The following is an 18,064-nucleotide window of genomic DNA, read 5'->3' as shown; positions in this document are numbered from 1 at the left end:
GGCAATATTGAACATAAGCTTTCATTGCCTTCTAGCACACAGTTTAATATTAAGGGCTTTGTAAAGGCCTGGCACAGTAGATATGGTTTGGCAAACAGAAGAGAACTTTATGAGCGTAATTGGTTGAGGGAGAAAGGGCAGGACTTCTAGCTCAGCTACACTAGGATAGGGCCCTCTTGCCCAGACATTTTCTGTTGCCCATTTAAAAGTAAAGAAGTAAAACTAGTAATTGTTTAAATCTTGAAAAAATATACTCAAAAAGTAGACTATAAAAGCAAAAAAAAAAGCAACCTGATAATACCTACTGTAAAGTAATACATGAAGTCTTTACAATAAATTCAAAATTTAAAAAAAAACTACATATCAATCAAATGTAACTTGAATGCTTAGGCCAAATGGGATCTGTCTTTAAAATGAAAAGTAAATAATGCCACATATTTTTAAAACTGTATATTAGAGAATCTAGCTGTGCACCTAATTTCAGATAAAGGCTCCTGAGAGCTCAAATCCTTTGAGTAGTTATTTCCTGGGCTGCTCTTCTCTCAGGCAAGTTTTGGAACTGGTCAGTGGATTATACGCATCCAGTTTTCAGTCCAGTGGCAGGTAGGTATCCACTTCGCTGATGAGGTGGCCTAAGGAAGTGTTCCTACAGCTTCCAGAGCTAACATAAGCATCACCATGAGCACAAGGAGGAAACAGCCTTGGCCTTAGCCCTGGTTTCCTTTCACACAAAATTTCTGGCTGCAGAGAACAGTGAGTAGGTCTGGGAACTGTGGGCCCTGACAAGGTCTGCCTGCCCTGGGGTTGCTTTCTCAAATCCTTTGGGCAGTAGGAATGAGGCGTGCAACAGGTCCCTCAGCTCCAGGCAGAAGCAGGAGCAAAAGCAAACATTTTTCTCTTCTGGGACTGGGATTGAACTCATACCCCTTGGACATCCTTGATAAGCCATAAATCTCAACTACGGAAAGTCCTAATGGAGAAAAATGACTTTTGAAGGTGGGCAAAGGGGTTATTAAGTGTACCCCTCAGCTGAAAGCACCTGGCTGGTTTACTCCCTTTATTTTCATCCTTTAAGCATATGCATCCTGAATGACTCCATATGTTTCTGGACATCAAAATGAATAAAGGGCTCTTCTATGAGACAAGGGGGAAGAATCTTGCTATCTGATCTTGCCACATCTGGCTAAGCCTTAATTTTCTTCTTCCAAATAGGAGTGAAATCAGTTCTGAATGTTGAGGTCCACCTCACTCAAAAACCACTTTTAACTTTACTAGTAGAGAGTAGAAATATTTCAGAGATTCGTAAGACCAAAACAATTACTACCATTAGAACGGAGGAAATAAATAGTAGTCATTCTGCTCAATCTAAAAATGAAAATATTTTTGAGGGTCTCATCAGATACCAAAATATTAAATGCTGTGCATGCTATAGAAATTTAGAGCATTCGTTCTGAATTGGGATAATATGTAAATATAGAGGCCTCAACTTCTAATTGAAATGTTTAGCTACATACTTTTAAAATTGCCTATGAGATCTCACTTGATTTTGACTGGCTGAACAGCTGTTCCACAGGATGTAGTAAACCAGTTCATTCCATTTCAGCTATAGAAAAATTGCAGCATATTTAAAATCAATTAATGTTTTGTATATATGGCATTTAAAAAACCTACCTATGCGTTTAACTTCTTCTGTATACCAATGTGATGCTATCAACCCACATATGGCCAAGAAACCTGACATATAAAGAATTCAGAGTAACTTACCTTGAGACAAGAGTAGGACCCATATTGCTTTCAGATCACCTTGAGACAATGTTTTATAATTATTCAATTAAATGTAGTACAAGCTTTAAAGAGACTGTATACCTGAGTATAATACCCTTCTCATATTGCCATTTTCTATTTGGTACATTTTACATTTTTTTACACTAAACTGCATATAAACAAGGATCCATTTCAAGCTTTGTTGGCTCATGGTATATTCAGGATGAGATGTTCAGGTTATGAACAGAATGAATTATTTTATAAATATTTCACAGAATCTGTATTTTAAATATTAGCTAGATACTTTATACAAACGCCAATATGACTACTCTGTATATAAGAACTAACAAACCCTTACCACTTTCATCTTTTGAATGTTTTTTTTTTATTATTTCTTTTCTAGGGGGAATTACCCAGTGTTCGCTCCAAGTTCCATGTCCTTTTTCTGCTGTTTGTCGCCTGCATGTTCTTTGTGAGCCTAGTGATTCTCTTTGGTTACCACTGTTGGCTTGTCAGCAGAAACAAAACCACCCTAGGTAAGACTGGATATTTAGACTAGAAAAAAAATTAACACATTACTGTATATCAGAGTAACATGTAAAATATCTCAGAAGAGAAAATTTTCCACTGAAACATTTTAGCTGCAGTGCTGTCTTTTTGCATCTGAACTGCAATAGATAAAAACATTTATTATTCAACTGGAAAGCCACAATGAATGAAGCTTACAGACTAAAGAGTATTATTGAATAAAACCTCACAGGAGAACAAAAATGAGCAGTGTTTTTTTATAATTCATATTAGGTATTGCTGTTGTCAGGTAATGTTGAGCTGGTTCTACTCAAACCAACCCTATGTATAACGGAATGAAACGCTGCCAGGTCTACCCCATCCTCATGATTGTTGCAGCCACATTATCAGGCCATCTTGTTAAGGGCCTTCCTCTTTTTCACTGCCCCTCTACTTTACCAAGCATTGTTCCCTTTTCCAGGGACTAGTCACTCCTGAGAACATGTCAGAAGTACATGAAATGAAATGAAATTTTGCTCCTAAGGAGCTTTCTGGCTGTAGTTCTTCTAAGACAGATTTTTTTTGGGGGGGGCAGTCCATGGTACTTTCAATGTTCTTTGCCAACACCATAATTCAAATGTATCATTTATTCTTTGGTCTTCCTTATTCAGTGTCCGACTTTCACATACACATGAGGTGATCGAAAATACCATGACTTGAGTCAGACTCACCTCACTTTAAAGTGGCCTTCTGTAGGTTTACTCAATGCAATGTGTCATTTGAGTATGGCTTCCATGAGCCTGATTGTGGATCTAAGCAAGATGAAACCCTCAACAACTTAAGTCTTTTGTCTGTTTACCATTATGTTACTTGTTGGTCCAGTTGTAAGGATTTAAAAAAAATCATAATCCACATTGAAGGCTATAATTCTTGATTTCCACCAGCAAGTGTTTCAAATTCTCTTCAATTTCAGCAAACAAGGTTGTATCATATGTGTGTTTCACAGGTTGTTAATACGCCTTCTTCTGATTCTGATGTGCGCGTCTTTTTTATTTTAAACCATACTTATTAGCAATTAGCTCCACAGAATAATTGCAGATCAAATGAGAAAGTGAAAGAAGAGCAGAAAGAAATAGTACAAAAGAGAACAATCAGAGAAAGGGATGAAAATCAATAAGTTATAAAATCCATTCAAAATTAGCCTTGAGAAAGGATCTGAATCAACAAATGGCTGAATGTCTATAATCACCAATAAATTGTATAGCGATTAGAGGAGATAAGTAGACTTTATAAACACATTCTTGTTCTCTGTAAGTTTATTCATTTCAAGAAGATGAGACATAGACACATAATAAGAAATACAAATAAAAGAAAAATTATATTTAATTATAATAAAAACTATATCTACTATAAGTGCTATTAGATAGTTGAGGGAGAGATCTGAGCTAGATCTTGAAGAACAGATAGGGTTTGGCTGGAGAATGGGGCTGAAAGATATGGTGGAAATATATAGGCCAGAAATATGTTGGAAAAAGGGGAGGGGCAGCAAATAATTTGTTATCAGTAGAGAGTTCAGAAAGGTATATGGCAGAAAAAAGATTAGTGACTGCCCTATAAGAAGACACAAAAAGTAATACGTAAGTAATTCTATTTTGTGTGGGTGTATCAGATGGCCTGGGGGTTTCTAGGAGATTAACTGCAGAAATCCTGCAAAGCTAGAATGACAAGAATGGAGTTGAAGAGGGTATGGAATGATGCAAGAAATACGACAAAACAGCAAAAAGATATGATGATTTATTAGATATAAAATTGCTCATTACTAAAAGAAAACTTCTAAGTTACTTGTATGAGTTTTTATATCTATGGTCTTACCCTCAGAAAACTTGCTAATTCATTTAATGTAGGACAAAAATACTGAAAAATAACTTGCATAATAAAATAATGGATTTTTGTCAAATGAGCAGAAACACCGATAAATACTGTGGGAAGAGATGGCTACATGTTTAAAGAGGGATGAAAAGGGACAACAGCAACAGAAGGACCTAGGAGGGCAAATGTTGACCTACCAAAAATGATAAAAAGCACATTGCACAAGTGAGTCTCTAGTAAATGCATACAAATAATAGTTACTTATTTAGCCTTTTACCAACTGTGTAGTCTGGGCTTACTTGGAGAAATGTATTTCTGATGGATTCCATTGAAACTGTATTTACTTCACGGTGTACAAATAAATAAATGTATGAGATGTGAGGGGGGGGGAAGTCCAAAAGTTGAATGTTTGGCTTTGATAAATTTAAGAAAATTTTGTTATAAAAAGCACTCACTCGCTCGCTGGCATTGAATCGATGTCAACTCATGGCAACCCTATAAGACAAGTACAAATCAGAAGAAAATGTTCATTTGTGGTGGTGATTGCACAACTCTTTTTAATATATTCAAAGATTTAAAAATGTTTCAGCAGCACTGTTTTTCCCCAAAATGGTTTTGTTTGGGGAAATATAATTCTTTTTCATAAAGCACATATTGTTTTTGTTAAAAAAATGAATGGATTTTAAAAATGCAGGTAAAAATGTTCCTGTGGATTTCTGAGACTATAACTCTTTACAGGAGTAGAAAGCCTAATCTTTCTCCAGAGGTTTGGATGGTGGTTTCGAACTGCTTACCTTGCAGTTAGAATAAGGTGACCAGATGTCCCGCTTTTGGCGGGACAGTCCCAATTTTTAACAATTTTTCCTGCATCCCACGGCATTTTTTAAAAGTCCCAATTTTGGGAAAGAATGCACGACAAGCTAGGGTATACGGTTTTGGGCTGCCATGTGGCTATTTCGTCAGGATATGAGTTTTATCAATGGTGTCCCGTGTTACCAGTGTTAAAATCTGGTCACCTTAAGTTCGACACCCAATGCGTAACAATTAGGCCACCAGTTTTCCATAAAAATCACTACATCTTAGGAATTTATTTACTAATAATTTAGACTAGGGAATAACACTTTCGTAGCTTAGTATTGACACTTCTGTTTCAAATATATCTGTTGGACTTAGTTAGAGTGGTACATTTGGCTCAGAGATCAGCTGTAAAGCAGAAGATTGCTGAACGCTCATGATAACGTCATCTTTGCAAACAAAGAACAAATAAGACATCGCCAGATACAGCCAGAGTCCAACAATGACACTGATCATTTATTTATTTATTTATTTTGCTCGCTCAAATTTGGATTTTATTATTTACAACCCTCAGATTGCACCGGCTGGTGAGCTTCTTCCTTGTAGACTTAGTTGACAGTGCATTTAGATGGCTGTGTGTTTGAAGATGAGTCTTTAAACCCCAGACACTATTCTTTTTTTAAAAAAACAATTTATTAGGGGCTCATACAACTCTTATCACAATCCATACATATACATACATCAATTGTATAAAGCACATCTGTACAGTCTTTGCCCTAATCATTTACTTTTTTTCCTCTTCTTTTTTTACATTTTATTAGGGACTCATACAACTCTTATCACAATCCATACATATACATACATCAATTGTATAAAGCACATCCATACATTCCCTGCCCCAATCATTCTCAAAGCATTTGCTCTCCACTTAAGCCCTTTGCATCAGGTCCTCTTTTTTTATTCCCCTCCCTCCCCGCCCACCCCCCTCATGTGCCCTTGGTAATTTATACATCATTATTTTGTCACATCTTGATAGGATGTGTCTCATTGCAACGCCACTAACACAGTCCTCATGTTTCTTGACGGGATTGTGTCAGTTCCAACCCATAGCACCACGGAACGAACCACTGCCAGGTCCTGTGCCAGCCTCACAATTGTTCTTATGTTTGAGCCCATCAGCAGCCACGGCGTCAATCTATCTTGTTGAAGGTCTTCTTTTTTGCTGCTCCACTACTTTACCAAGCACAGTGTCCTTCTCCTGGAACTGGTCTCTCCTGACAACATGTACAAAATATGTGTGATGAAGTCTCCCCATCTTTACTTCTAAGGAGTACTCTGGATGTACTTCTTCCAAGACAGATTTGTTTGTTCTTTTGGTAATTCATTAGACTTCGATAATCTTCTCTAGTACCATAATTCAAGTGTATTCATTTTTTGTCTTTCTTATTCAATGTCCAACTTTCACATGCACAGGAGGTGATTGAAATACCATGACTTGGGTCAGGCGCACATTAGTCCTCAAAGATATATCCCTGCTTTTCAACATTAAAAAAAATCATTTTATTGGGGGCTTGTACAATTCTTATCATTATCCATACATACATCATTGTGTGAAGCGCATATGTACATTTGTTGCCATCATCATTCTCAAAACATTTGCCTTCTACTTGAGCCCTTAATATCTGCTGCTCATTTTCCCCCTCCCTCCCCACTCCCCTACCTCATGAACCCTTCATAATTCCATAAATTGTTATTATTTTGTCATATGTTACACTGCCTGTCGTCTCCCCCTGCCCTATTCTCTGCTGTCCATCTCCTAGGGAGGAGGCTATATGTAGATTCTTGTAATCAGTTCCCCCTTTCTACCCCACATTCCCTCCACCCTCCGGGCATCGCCACCCTCACCACTGGTCCTGGAGGAGTTATCTGTCCTGGATTCCCTGTATTTCCAGGTGCTATCTGTACCAATGTACATCCTCTGGTCTAGCCAGATTTGTAAGTTAGAATTGGGATCATGATAGTGGCGGGGAGGGGGTGAGAGGAAGTATTTAAGAACTAGAGGAAAGTTATGTTTCTTCGTTGCTACCCTGCACCCTGACTGGCTCATCTCCTCCCCACAATCCTTTAGCACCTATATCTTCAGTGATCTCTTCATGTAGATGAGTATCGAGCAATGGCATGTTATAAGAAGTGAATGTTCTTGGATTGGGGCTACAATTAAGTTGGAGCCCAGAATCTATTCATTTGTCTGAGTGTTATTTATAACTCAGGTTGACTTTCGAGATCTCATTATCATTTTTTCTCATTATCATTTTATGACATTATCATTCATCCCCCTGAGGTATAAGGCCATTCTATTGGTAGAATCATTAATTTATTCAATGGCATAGAATTTAACAAACTTTTGCAAAAAGGAAGTTAAATAAATATAGTCCAGCAGCGAACTACTACCCCTGAGTTGTTGATTTGTGCAGATTGAGTTCTTAAATCATTAAACTCTGTTTACTTTGACTATAGTGGTTGCTGCTAGGGGGAAATTCCCAGTAACATTTCCTTTACAAGAGCAGATCCTTGCCTGTCAGATTGATACATGTCGTGATAAAGTGAGAAGGGCATTAAAATAATAATAGTATGGTGGTGCTGGGCCACCTTTCATTGGATGCCTGCTAATGTAGGGATCCTTACCAATATCCAACGACTGGCAATTCTAGTCTTCGAGCGGCTGTCATTTGTTTCTTCTCTTATCAGGGAATGTAGGTCTTAAATCCAAGGATTACAAGTAATTTTGAGGTAGAACCCAATTCATTCAGTTGGATATCCATGTTGTGTCCTTCTGGTGTGGCCTTTGGGGGATACCATGTTCCCTGAAGGGACAGAGTCTAAGGTCATTGTAACATATAGCCCATGGCATGGTTCACCAAGGGTTTGGAAGAAACTAATTCAAAAGTGTCTGACCATGAACATCATACTGGGCTTAATTTCCCCTTAGAGGTTTCTCTCATTATTGTTGAACATCCCTCCCCTATGTGAGGTTTCTGCTTCCCATAAACCCCGCCCCCAAACAGACGTATAAATGCCTCTAAAATCTAGATGCTCCCTTCCCCTGGTCTTGACCTGATTTTCTGGAAAAATTTCTTTCTCAGTCCTGTAAAGTGTCTGTTGATTTGGCAAGACCTTGTCTCACTGATGTATGGCATCAAATCGGTGATCTTCTCCCTTTCCCCCTTCTTGTAGGAGTGAACCCAGCTGATGTGAGGTTTCCTCTTTCAATGTGGTTCTTACGATGTGTATATAGGCTAGGGTGACTTACAGTTTGTGATTGTAGACAGGCTCTCTCCCCCTTTGTTTGGGAAGATTTATTTATTTTATGGATTTCCTTAAAGAGTCGTGCACTTAAACAGTAGTTGTCCTTTTGTGATTGACTGCCGTCACTCGGCACAAAGTTTTCCAGGTCCTTCCATGTCATGCAATGTTTCAAGCTTTCGTCGTTGTTTTTTTTTTACAGTTGCATAGTATTCCACTGTGTGTATGTACCATATTTTTAAAATCCATCTTTCTAATGTTGGGCATTTGGGCTGCTTCCACTTTCTTGCTATTGTGAACTGTGCTGCTATGAACATGGGAGAGCATGCACCCACTTTGGCTTTTTATTTCTTTGGGGTGTGTACCCAGTAGTGGTACTGCTGGGTCTTATGGGATTTCCATTCCCAGTTGCTTTAGGTAGTGCCATGTCACTTACCATAGTGGTTGTAGATATTGGCAAACTTTCCAGCCTTGTGTGAAAAGCCACCTTTTCAAGTAGTGTTGATCTCTGCCCCACATTATGTCCCTGGGGCAGTAAGAAAGCGCTCTCCCTGCTTGTGCTGGTGGCCAAGAACGAAGCGGATTCTGTTGGCAGGTGTTACTGCTCTTTCCCTTTTAAAAACTTGTATCTATTTATCTTTCTGTTAAGAATCTCACTCTCAGGAAGTGTAGGATATCCTTCTCTGTGGCCCTCTCTAGTGGTTTCTGTGGAGCCCTTCCCATATTTGTTAGCTGATGACCATCTTCTCTCGAAGGTTCTTAATAAGCCTTACTTCAAACCGAATGCCACATTATTCTTTGTGTAATCCAACTTCTTTGATGATTTGCTCAGCATGCAGATGGAATAAGTATGCTGAAGGGATGCAACACTGATGCACAGCTTCCTGATTATAAACCATCCAGTATGCCCTTATTCTGTTCCTGTAACGGACTCTTGATCCGTGTACAGGCTCCACATGGGCACCATGGAGTGTTAGGAGATTCCTATTCTTCCTAAGACCGTTCATGTTTTTATGGTCCACACAGTCAATTGCCTTGAACTAGTCAGAGTGAGAATTTAGTTCCTGAAATGTTTTGAACCAAATCAATGTAGTTACCATGTCTTTGTGTGTCTTTACTTTGTTTCCAAGATTTAATGCTGGGGACTGGTTGGCTGGTTTTCTATGGTTCAAATAAAGTACGGCTAAATTTGCCTTTTTGCTCTTCCTATCTAGCAGTACAAAACACATGCTGCCCCATGACTGCTAAATTACTCCTACCATCATGTATATCCTCTACCTTTAAGCAACAAACCTAAACCAAAATAAACCATTATAACTCGAAATTACATTGATCTACAATCTTACCCTATACTTGCATTTACTAAGTAATTTAGAAATAACTAAGAATGAAAGTGTATCAGAATTTTAAAAAATGTTATAACTGTGTCATATTATGGAGAACTGTAAAATCACAACCATCCTGAAATTTGTTTCTTTGTTGCTTCCTATCTCTTTTCTTCAACTGCCCTTCCCTGGCCAAGAGGCTTTCTGCACTCCAGTGTTTACAAGTGGCCTAGAGAAAAATGGGTTCAACCTTGGCTTCATCAAAAATATCCAGCAGGTGTTTGGAAATAACAAGAAGTTCTGGTTAATACCTATTGGAGCCAGGTAAGTTATTATAATGGCTGAAGGAAGTTAATGTTGTACCATACCTTAAAATGGCAGATTTAATTTTGATTTTCATATACACCAGGTATCATTGCAGTGTGGAATTCTATTCCTGAAGTTTATTCTTTGTTATTGTGATATTTGTGTTTTGGTATAAGTATACACAGTCAAAGATACAGTATTTCAACAATTTGTACAATTCAGTAACATTTTTACATTCCTCGAGTTGTGCTGCCTTTCTTGTGATCATTTTCCAAATTAATCCACCACCATTATCTTTCTCTCACAGATCCATAGATTTCAACAGTTGTTTTGAACCGTCATTGTCAAATTGATCTCACATAGAGAATTCTTTTCAAGCAAAATACTCAAAGTAGCTATACATTACTAATTAAGGGAAACTTTTTTTGGGTTCAACAAAGACTTCAGGGGATAGTTTTTGGTTTTGTTTTAAGATTTAAAGATGATGTCAGGTCAATAGTTTTGGGGACTCTATAGCCTCAATCTAGAAATTTTAAGATCTCCTTAAAATGTAAAATTCTGTTCCATATTTATCTTCTCTTGATCACTATTGTTTTATAGAATCTGTGATCAAAATATTTAGCATTTTGATATCTGGTCACCATCTAATTCTAGTCACATGACAAAGGAGGCAGTTGCAACCAGGCTCATATTCAATTTCCTCCCGTGATTCCTGAATTTCCTTTTTCCTCTGTTGCTCATCGTGAATAGACACCAGTCTTTGCACCTTGGATTGTCTCTTGCTAGCTTTAAAGATATCAGTCAGTCCACAATAAACTAAGATGTAGGGCAGAAATACTGACAAACCAGTTTTAGGCTTACTTAGAATGTTCCTTGAAACCATGACCCTAACCTTTTACACCAAGAAACAAATGAATTAAGGTATTTGTTGTGCATAAGCAGCCTCAACAGCTGCTTTTATTTTTTTTTAAAAAACATGTTAAACACTACACTTTTCAATTCAACACTTTTTGGTGTACAGTTTAGTGATATCATTTATATTATTATTTAAAATTTGAGATTAGTGAAGATAAAGCAGGAAGTATAAACTATCAATTTTATATACTTTATTTGTGGCAGTGTAAATTGGTATCACTCTTTTACAAATGGATTTGGTGATATGTATAAAAAATTATAAGAATGCGTCGGCCAGTACTTCCATTTGTGAGAAAATCATTATAGGCAGAAATCAATTTTATGCACAAAATATTTCAAGGAACAAGCAAATCTGTCTTGGAAGAAGTATGGTTAGAGTGGAGGCAAGAATGTTGAAATTTTATCTTACATACTTTGGACATTCTGTCAGGAAAGACCAGTCCCTGGAGATGCACATCATGCTTGGTAAAGTAGAGGAACAATGAAAATGAAGAATGCCCTCCACCAGATGGATTGACACAGTGGTTACAACAATGGGCTTAGGAGCAATTGTAAGGATAGCAAAGAACTGGTTCATGTTTCCTTCTGTTGTGCATAGGGCTGCTATCGTTAGTAACTAACGGAATTGTAGCTAACAACAATAGCAATACCTCTGGTGTAATCAACTTTGCAGCGCTCTATCTGATAGCAAGGCCATTCGCATTGCTGGACTATGTTCAGTGGGCATGCCGTCAGGGTGCTGTATAGAAGCAATGAAACGCGCAACTTTCCTCTAGTTCTTTAGTGCTTCCCCCACCACCACCGCCACTATCATGACCCTTAGTCTACCTTACAAACCCGGCTAGACCAGAGCATGTACACTGGCACAGTCGAGAGCTCACAACACAGGGAATGCAGGGCAGGTAACTCCCTCAGGACCAATAATGGGAGTACCAATAGCAGGAGGGTGGGAGGAAGGTGGGGAGAGAAAGGGGGAACCAATCACAATGATTGGTATATCCCCCTCACCCAGGGGGACAAGGAACAGAAAAGTGGGTAAAGGGAGTCAGCAGTCAGTTTAAGACATGAAAAAAATAAAAATTTATAAATTATCAAGGCTTTATGGGGGCGGGGGAGGGGGGGAATGAGCTGATACCAGAGGCTCAAGTAGAAATAAAATGTTTTGAAATGATAATAACATATGTACAAATGTGCTTGACACAATGGCTGTATGTATGGATTGTTATAAGAGTTATAGAGACCCCAATGAAATTATTTTTAATTAATTTTTAGACTAGGGCTATGCTTGAATGTGAACGCATACTCCATAATACATCTATGGTTTATATATATCTCTGGTTCATTTTTGAAACATCATTATTTTATGTTAGAGAACATTATAAATTATTCCCCTGGAGTATAAGGTGATTCAATTGACAGTGCCTTTAATTTAACCAATGGTATAGAATTTAAAACACTGTTAAGCAAAGGAAATTATACAAGTCTAGGTTGGCATCAGACTGCAATACATGAATTGTTTTGACTTGTACAGATTAAATCCTTAAGTGACTGGACATTATGTACACAAATAATGGGGATTAGTCATAGGGCAAAATACTTGATAATACTCATTCATAAAGACAGAACCATGCCTACCAGACTAACACACGTCATAAGAAACCAAGAAGGCATTAAAACCGTAAATATATTGTAGTCCTGGCCTACCGATTATTGTGCACCCTCAAAGTAAGAGATCCAAACCCCAAATCCAGCAACCACCAATTTCAGTGTTTGGTAATTTTGTATAAGTCTTTTGGTTCTCTGGTTAGATTTTTTCCCTATTTTTTCATCTTTTGTGTGGCTATTGTAAATTATATTTTTTCCTTGATTTCCTTTTCATAGCACTCTTCCCTAGTATGCAGGAAGCAAATTGATTTTTGTATGTTAATCTTGTACCCTTCCATGATGCAGAATGTTTTGATTGTTTCAATATTTTATAAAATCTAGCCTTTGGGGTTTTCTATGTATAGAATCATATCATCTGCAAATAGAGAGTTTTTCTTCTTTGCCAATTTGGATACCTTTGATTTCTTTTTGTTGTCTAGTACCTCTGGTTGACTTCCAGCACAATGTTGAATAAAAAATGATTATAAAGGGCATCCTTATTTGGTTCTTGTTCACAAGGGGAGTAGTTTTTCTTTTTTATTGCCATTAGTTTGTTGTATTTTTGCATCCTTTGAGTTTTAGTCTATTTTTGTCTTTGTGTCTGAGGTGTTTCTGGTGAGCATACTGATGGGTCCTGTTTCCTTGTCCTTCTGCTCTCTTGACTGGTGCATTTAACTATTTACATTTAATATCACTGTTGATGTGAGTGGATTTGTTACTGTAATTTCTGTGTGGGTCTTGTGTATGTATAATAGTATGGTTTTCTTTGGTTATTATAAATTGCTTTTTTGAGTTACTTTTGTTAGTGGATTTCCTTGCCCTCTTTTTCCTTTGCTTTTATTATAGTTTTTACGATTTTTTTCTTTATAATGAGTTTTTTTCATTTTATTTGAGGTTATCTTGTATTTTTTCTCTAAATAAAATCTTTTCACTTTTGTTAGTTCATTTGAATGTATTATATCTGCGCTTAATCTCTATTTTTGTATTGTTCTTCATTAATTATTTCATTTCATTTCATTTCATTTTGAATACTCCTTAAAGTGAGTTTATTTCTAGGTGGTGACGTGTTTATGTTGATCTTCAGGTTAATGTGTGCTGTTGTTGATTTTCTGTCCAAAGCATTCCCCTTAATATTTTTTGTAATATTTTTATAGAGCTGATCTTGTTTTTGCAAATTCCTTTAATTTCTCACTGTCTGGAAATGCCATTCTTTCTCCTTCATGTTTGAGGGACAGTTTTGCTTTATATAAATTTCTTGGGTTGGAATTTGTTTCCTTTCGGCTTTTCTGTTATTCTATTTTCTTCTTGCCTCCATGATTTCAGCTGAAAAACCTGAACTTCCGGGATTTTCTTTGTATGCGCCTATTCTTTGCCTGAGCTGCTCTAGAGAGCCGTTCCTCGCGCTTCCCCTTGACTGTGACATCCACGTGATTTATTCTGGGGACCTATCCTCTCTGGGCTTCTCTCAGTTTCTTTAATACTTATTTTTGCCTCTTTTATGATGGTAAGCTTTCTTCCCAAAGTTCTTCCCAAAATCCTTTGGGGATTTGGCTTGTTTGTTTTTCCTGTTCCAGAATCAAAATGAGACTTAGGTATTTCTCTTGATTGTGTCCCACAGGATTCTTAGGTTTGCTTCAGGCGTTTTTTGCTCTTTAACTGTTGAATTGAGATTTATCATTAAGCACTCTGATTCACTTTTCTGTTGCTTCATTTCTATTGCTTTGCTCTTTTAAAATGCTATATAATTCTTTTATTTTAATATGAATATTTTGTATATGTACTTCCTTGTTTTTTAAATTGTCTGATTTTTATATATTTCCCATGGCTTGATCTTCTTCTCCGTCCATGTGAAAGTACCTAAACATCATTCTTTTTCTGGTAATTCATGAATCTTTTCTTTTTCAAACAAATTTTTGGGATCTGGGTATTGTTCACGTCTTTGTGCTTGTCTTTCCTACTTCTTTGTGTGGGCTGGGTTTGATTCCTTTCTCTGCAACATCATGGTGTAGCTGTTAGGGGTGGCTGAGTCATGCGGGGATAAATGGCTCCATCATGTGGTGCAAGAAAGGAATAATAAACAACAAAACAAATAGCAAAGGAAAGGTGGGAGGGGAACCAAAAAAGTTTATACAGTTTGAACGGGTTCTTCCCTAAGCTCCAGAGTACAGATTGGAGTGTTTTGGTATCCCTTTTGAGCACTATGTAGGTATGGGGAGAAGAATTTGAAGATGAATGTGCTTTCCTGAAGCCTTGAGGTAGCCGTATCCAATAGTGATTGTATGGCACCAAGCAGGAGCACACAGGCGACCAGCACGGGTAGGGATGTGTGGGTGGGTAGGCAGTAATAATCCATTTATTAGATACAGTTGTGCTGGCGCTACTGCCATCAGTCTTGCCAATTCATTTGGGGATTAAATTTACAAAAAGATAAAATAGAAATGTAAATTTTCCCATGTTGACTCTGTAACCCTATTCTACTAGGACAGTGATTCTCAACCTGTGGGTCATGACCCCTTTGGGGAGTCAACGACCCTTTCACAGGGGTCTCCTGATTCATAACAGTACCAAAATTACAGTTATGCTGCAGCAAAATTATAGTTATGAAGTAGCAACAACAAAAATTTTACGGTTGGGGGAGCCACCACAACATGCACTGTGTTATAGGGTCGCTGCATTAGGAGGTTGAGAACCACTGCCTTAGGAGCATGTAGACCTGTGTCTGCGTGGAGAACTCAGGATCCCTGCAGAAACAGAACTGCTTCAGCACCAGTTCAGCCCTTGTCTAAGGGGTGGTGGATCCACCCATTCTTCCCCTTCTTCTATCCACACCCACAGGCGCTCAGGTGTGGAAAATTCAGTTCACATGGGTTTTCGTTTTAGTCCAATATTTCAGGAACCTGGTTTGTGTGTGTGTGTGTGTGTGTGTGTGTGTGTGTATGTGTGTTGGTTTCCTCCTGTTTGTTGTAGTGAGGTAATGTCGTGTGTGCGCACGCGCGCACTATCTTGACTCAAAGTCCATTGTTAACTTTCTTGACTGCTGCTTCCATGAACATTGATCGTGGAGACAACTTCAACATTTTCTCTGCTTAGCATGATGTCTTTTGGTCTGTTGTGAGGAGTTTGGTCTTCTCTACATGGAGTTGGAATCCATCCTGAAGGTCGCCCTTTCCGATCTTCATCTTTAAGCACTTCAAGTCCTCCTTGATTTCAGTAAGCAATGTTGTATAATCTGCATGCCACAGATGGTTTATGAGCCTTCCTCCGATCTTGATGACTGTCCATCTTCACATAGTTCAGCATCTCAGATTATTTTTCAGCATGCAATTTAAATTGATATGGGGAAGGATACAACCCTCTCACACCTTTGTTGATTTTAAACTGTGCAGTAGTCCCTTGATGTGTTCCAATAAGTACCTCTTTATCCATGTACAGGTTCTGTACTAACACAATGAAATATTCTACAATTCTCACTCTTCTCAATGTTATGGTCTATATAGCAAATGCTTTGTATAGTCAATAAAACATAAGTCAATATCTCATAGCCCAAATCCATCTGACTACATCAATGGTATCAATGCGGCAGTGGCCTCTTCTCAATATGGCTTGACTTTCTGGCAGCTGCCTGTCAATGTAATGGCGTAACCATTCTTTAATGGTCTTCAACAAAACTTTATTACCAAATGTGTCACGGAGGTTACCGAAATTATTTCTGAACAAGATGATAATGCTGCCTCTACAGTGAACTAAGAGAAGTTGAGTGACTATGAGTCCTCCCAGGATCCACCAGTCCTGCTCTTCTAGAAGCAGCTTGAGGTGATCTGCCAAAATGGTGTGTAACTCACTTGGCCCAGAAATCTGCACAAAATCATGCAAATGAAGAGGATCAACTTTTCGGGTCTTTAATCGAATCTCTAAGAACTCCCCAGGCCATTAAGGGTATGCATATCCAGAAAGCCACCAAGTATTTGAAGCAGTGTGTGCCCTTGCAACGTTTCAATGGTAGAGTTGAACAAAGCCCCCAAGATGTGCCGCCAGACTTACAGAGCTCGTAGTCAACCCATAAATGACACCCCCCCCCCCCGCCACATTGAAATGATCCTGACCGAGAAGGGACACATTGTTCCTAAACTAGACGAGGACATTGCACAGGAAAAAAAGATATACCAGAAGAAACCGAGGAAGCAAAATGTATGGCTAGGTAGTAAATTAAGCTTAAAATAAAAGCTAATAAAAGTAAATATATATATATATGTATACACGCACATACTTTAGATATAATGGATTTTAAGCTTAGACTTAATCATAAACCCTAACCTAAGAACAGTTCATTCTGAAGATGTGATCCTGCTCAATACCTGCCCTCATGAAGTCATCACTGAAGATATAGTTGCGATAGTAAAGTGTGGTGTAGAAACCAGATGGTACCAAACTATCAGGAAGAACAGCACCTGGAATATTAGTCTTGTCTTAAAACAAGCAGCCACCTAAGTTAGATATCAGCTGGGTCCATCCAGCTGATAACTCGCCTGGACAGGTTATCGAGAGTGGCCAGTCCCTGCAGAAGGCCATCAGGCTTACTAAAGTAGAGGGTCAGCAAAAAAGCCGAAGCCATTCAACCAGATGGACTGACACCGTATCTGTAGCAGTGGGTTTAAGCAAGACAAGGGTGTGAAGGATGCTACAGGACCGAGCAGTGTTTCCGTTGTACAGAGTGCCTCTGTCAGGTGGACCCACTCAACAGCTCCTCGAAACAGCACCACAGCTTTTGTCAATAAGTCCAAGTGTCCTAATATCCTCCACAGCATTTCTTGAAATAATATTTCAATCAAAAATGTCTGTATCATCTGGATGTTGCCTGGCTGTTAAAAGTGTCTGGGTCTTAAAGGTTTAAAGTTAAACGAGTGGCCATCTAACAGGGAAGTAAGTCCACATGGAAGATGCACACCAGCCTGTGTTATCAAGAGGTGTTGATGGGAATAGGTATCAGCAGTTCTAAAACAACCAGCCAAATTGACATGAAGAAGTGTAGACAAAATGGAGACCTAAAACCCACCTGTAAGATAATGGACAGCCCTCACAGAAGGGTCCCAATGAAGGGATGATGTATCCAGAGTGCAGTATAGCACACTGTGGAACACTTAACTATGCTCTAGTTCTTTAATATTTCCTCCCTTTGTTATTATGGGTTTACTTTTACCTCATTAATCCTGTTAAGACCTGTATATATTCATGTGTATAATTAAGATTCTTTGATGCATAAAATCCAGGATAGATAAATCTTTCAGGAATTGTAATGGGAGTAATGATTCCCTGAGGGTACAGAAATGGGGGGGGGGCGAGCGGGTAAGGGAGAACTAATGGCAATGATGACTATGTAACCCCACTCAGGGGAAATGAATAACAGAATGGCAGGTGAACAGATACACTGGATGATGTGAGATAGGGGATGGGGGTAAGGGTGAAAGGAGTTACAATAATAATAATATTTAATATAATAACAAGGAGGGGGGAGGAAGGGCTGACAGGGATTTGATACCAAAGAGTGCAAGAAGAAAGAAAATGTTTTGAAAATGATGGTGTCAACAATTGAACAACCATGCTTGATCTAATTGCACAATGGATTGTTATAATATCTG

The 18,064-nt window shown here is 38.3% G+C and overlaps 1 protein-coding gene across 2 annotated transcripts in view; it reads left to right on the top strand.

Annotated features, from left to right (window-relative positions):
• Positions 1–18,064, top strand: part of ZDHHC15 (zDHHC palmitoyltransferase 15) — a 174,296-nt gene that overhangs the window by 107,572 nt on the left and 48,660 nt on the right. For both annotated transcript variants that reach the window (XR_012781146.1, XM_075539114.1), the window contains exons 8-9: positions 2,168–2,300; positions 9,761–9,887. Coding sequence is in view for 1 of the 2 variants with exons in the window: in XM_075539114.1 (XP_075395229.1) it covers positions 2,168–2,300; positions 9,761–9,887 (260 nt within the window). In the remaining variant the exon portion in view is untranslated. The remainder of the gene's footprint in view (positions 1–2,167; positions 2,301–9,760; positions 9,888–18,064) is intronic.

This window comes from Tenrec ecaudatus, chromosome X (assembly GCF_050624435.1).
Source record: "Tenrec ecaudatus isolate mTenEca1 chromosome X, mTenEca1.hap1, whole genome shotgun sequence".
Lineage (NCBI taxonomy): Eukaryota > Metazoa > Chordata > Mammalia > Afrosoricida > Tenrecidae > Tenrec > Tenrec ecaudatus.
The sequence above is the reverse complement of the archived record's forward strand: the minus strand, read 5'-3'. Positions and strand labels throughout refer to the sequence as shown.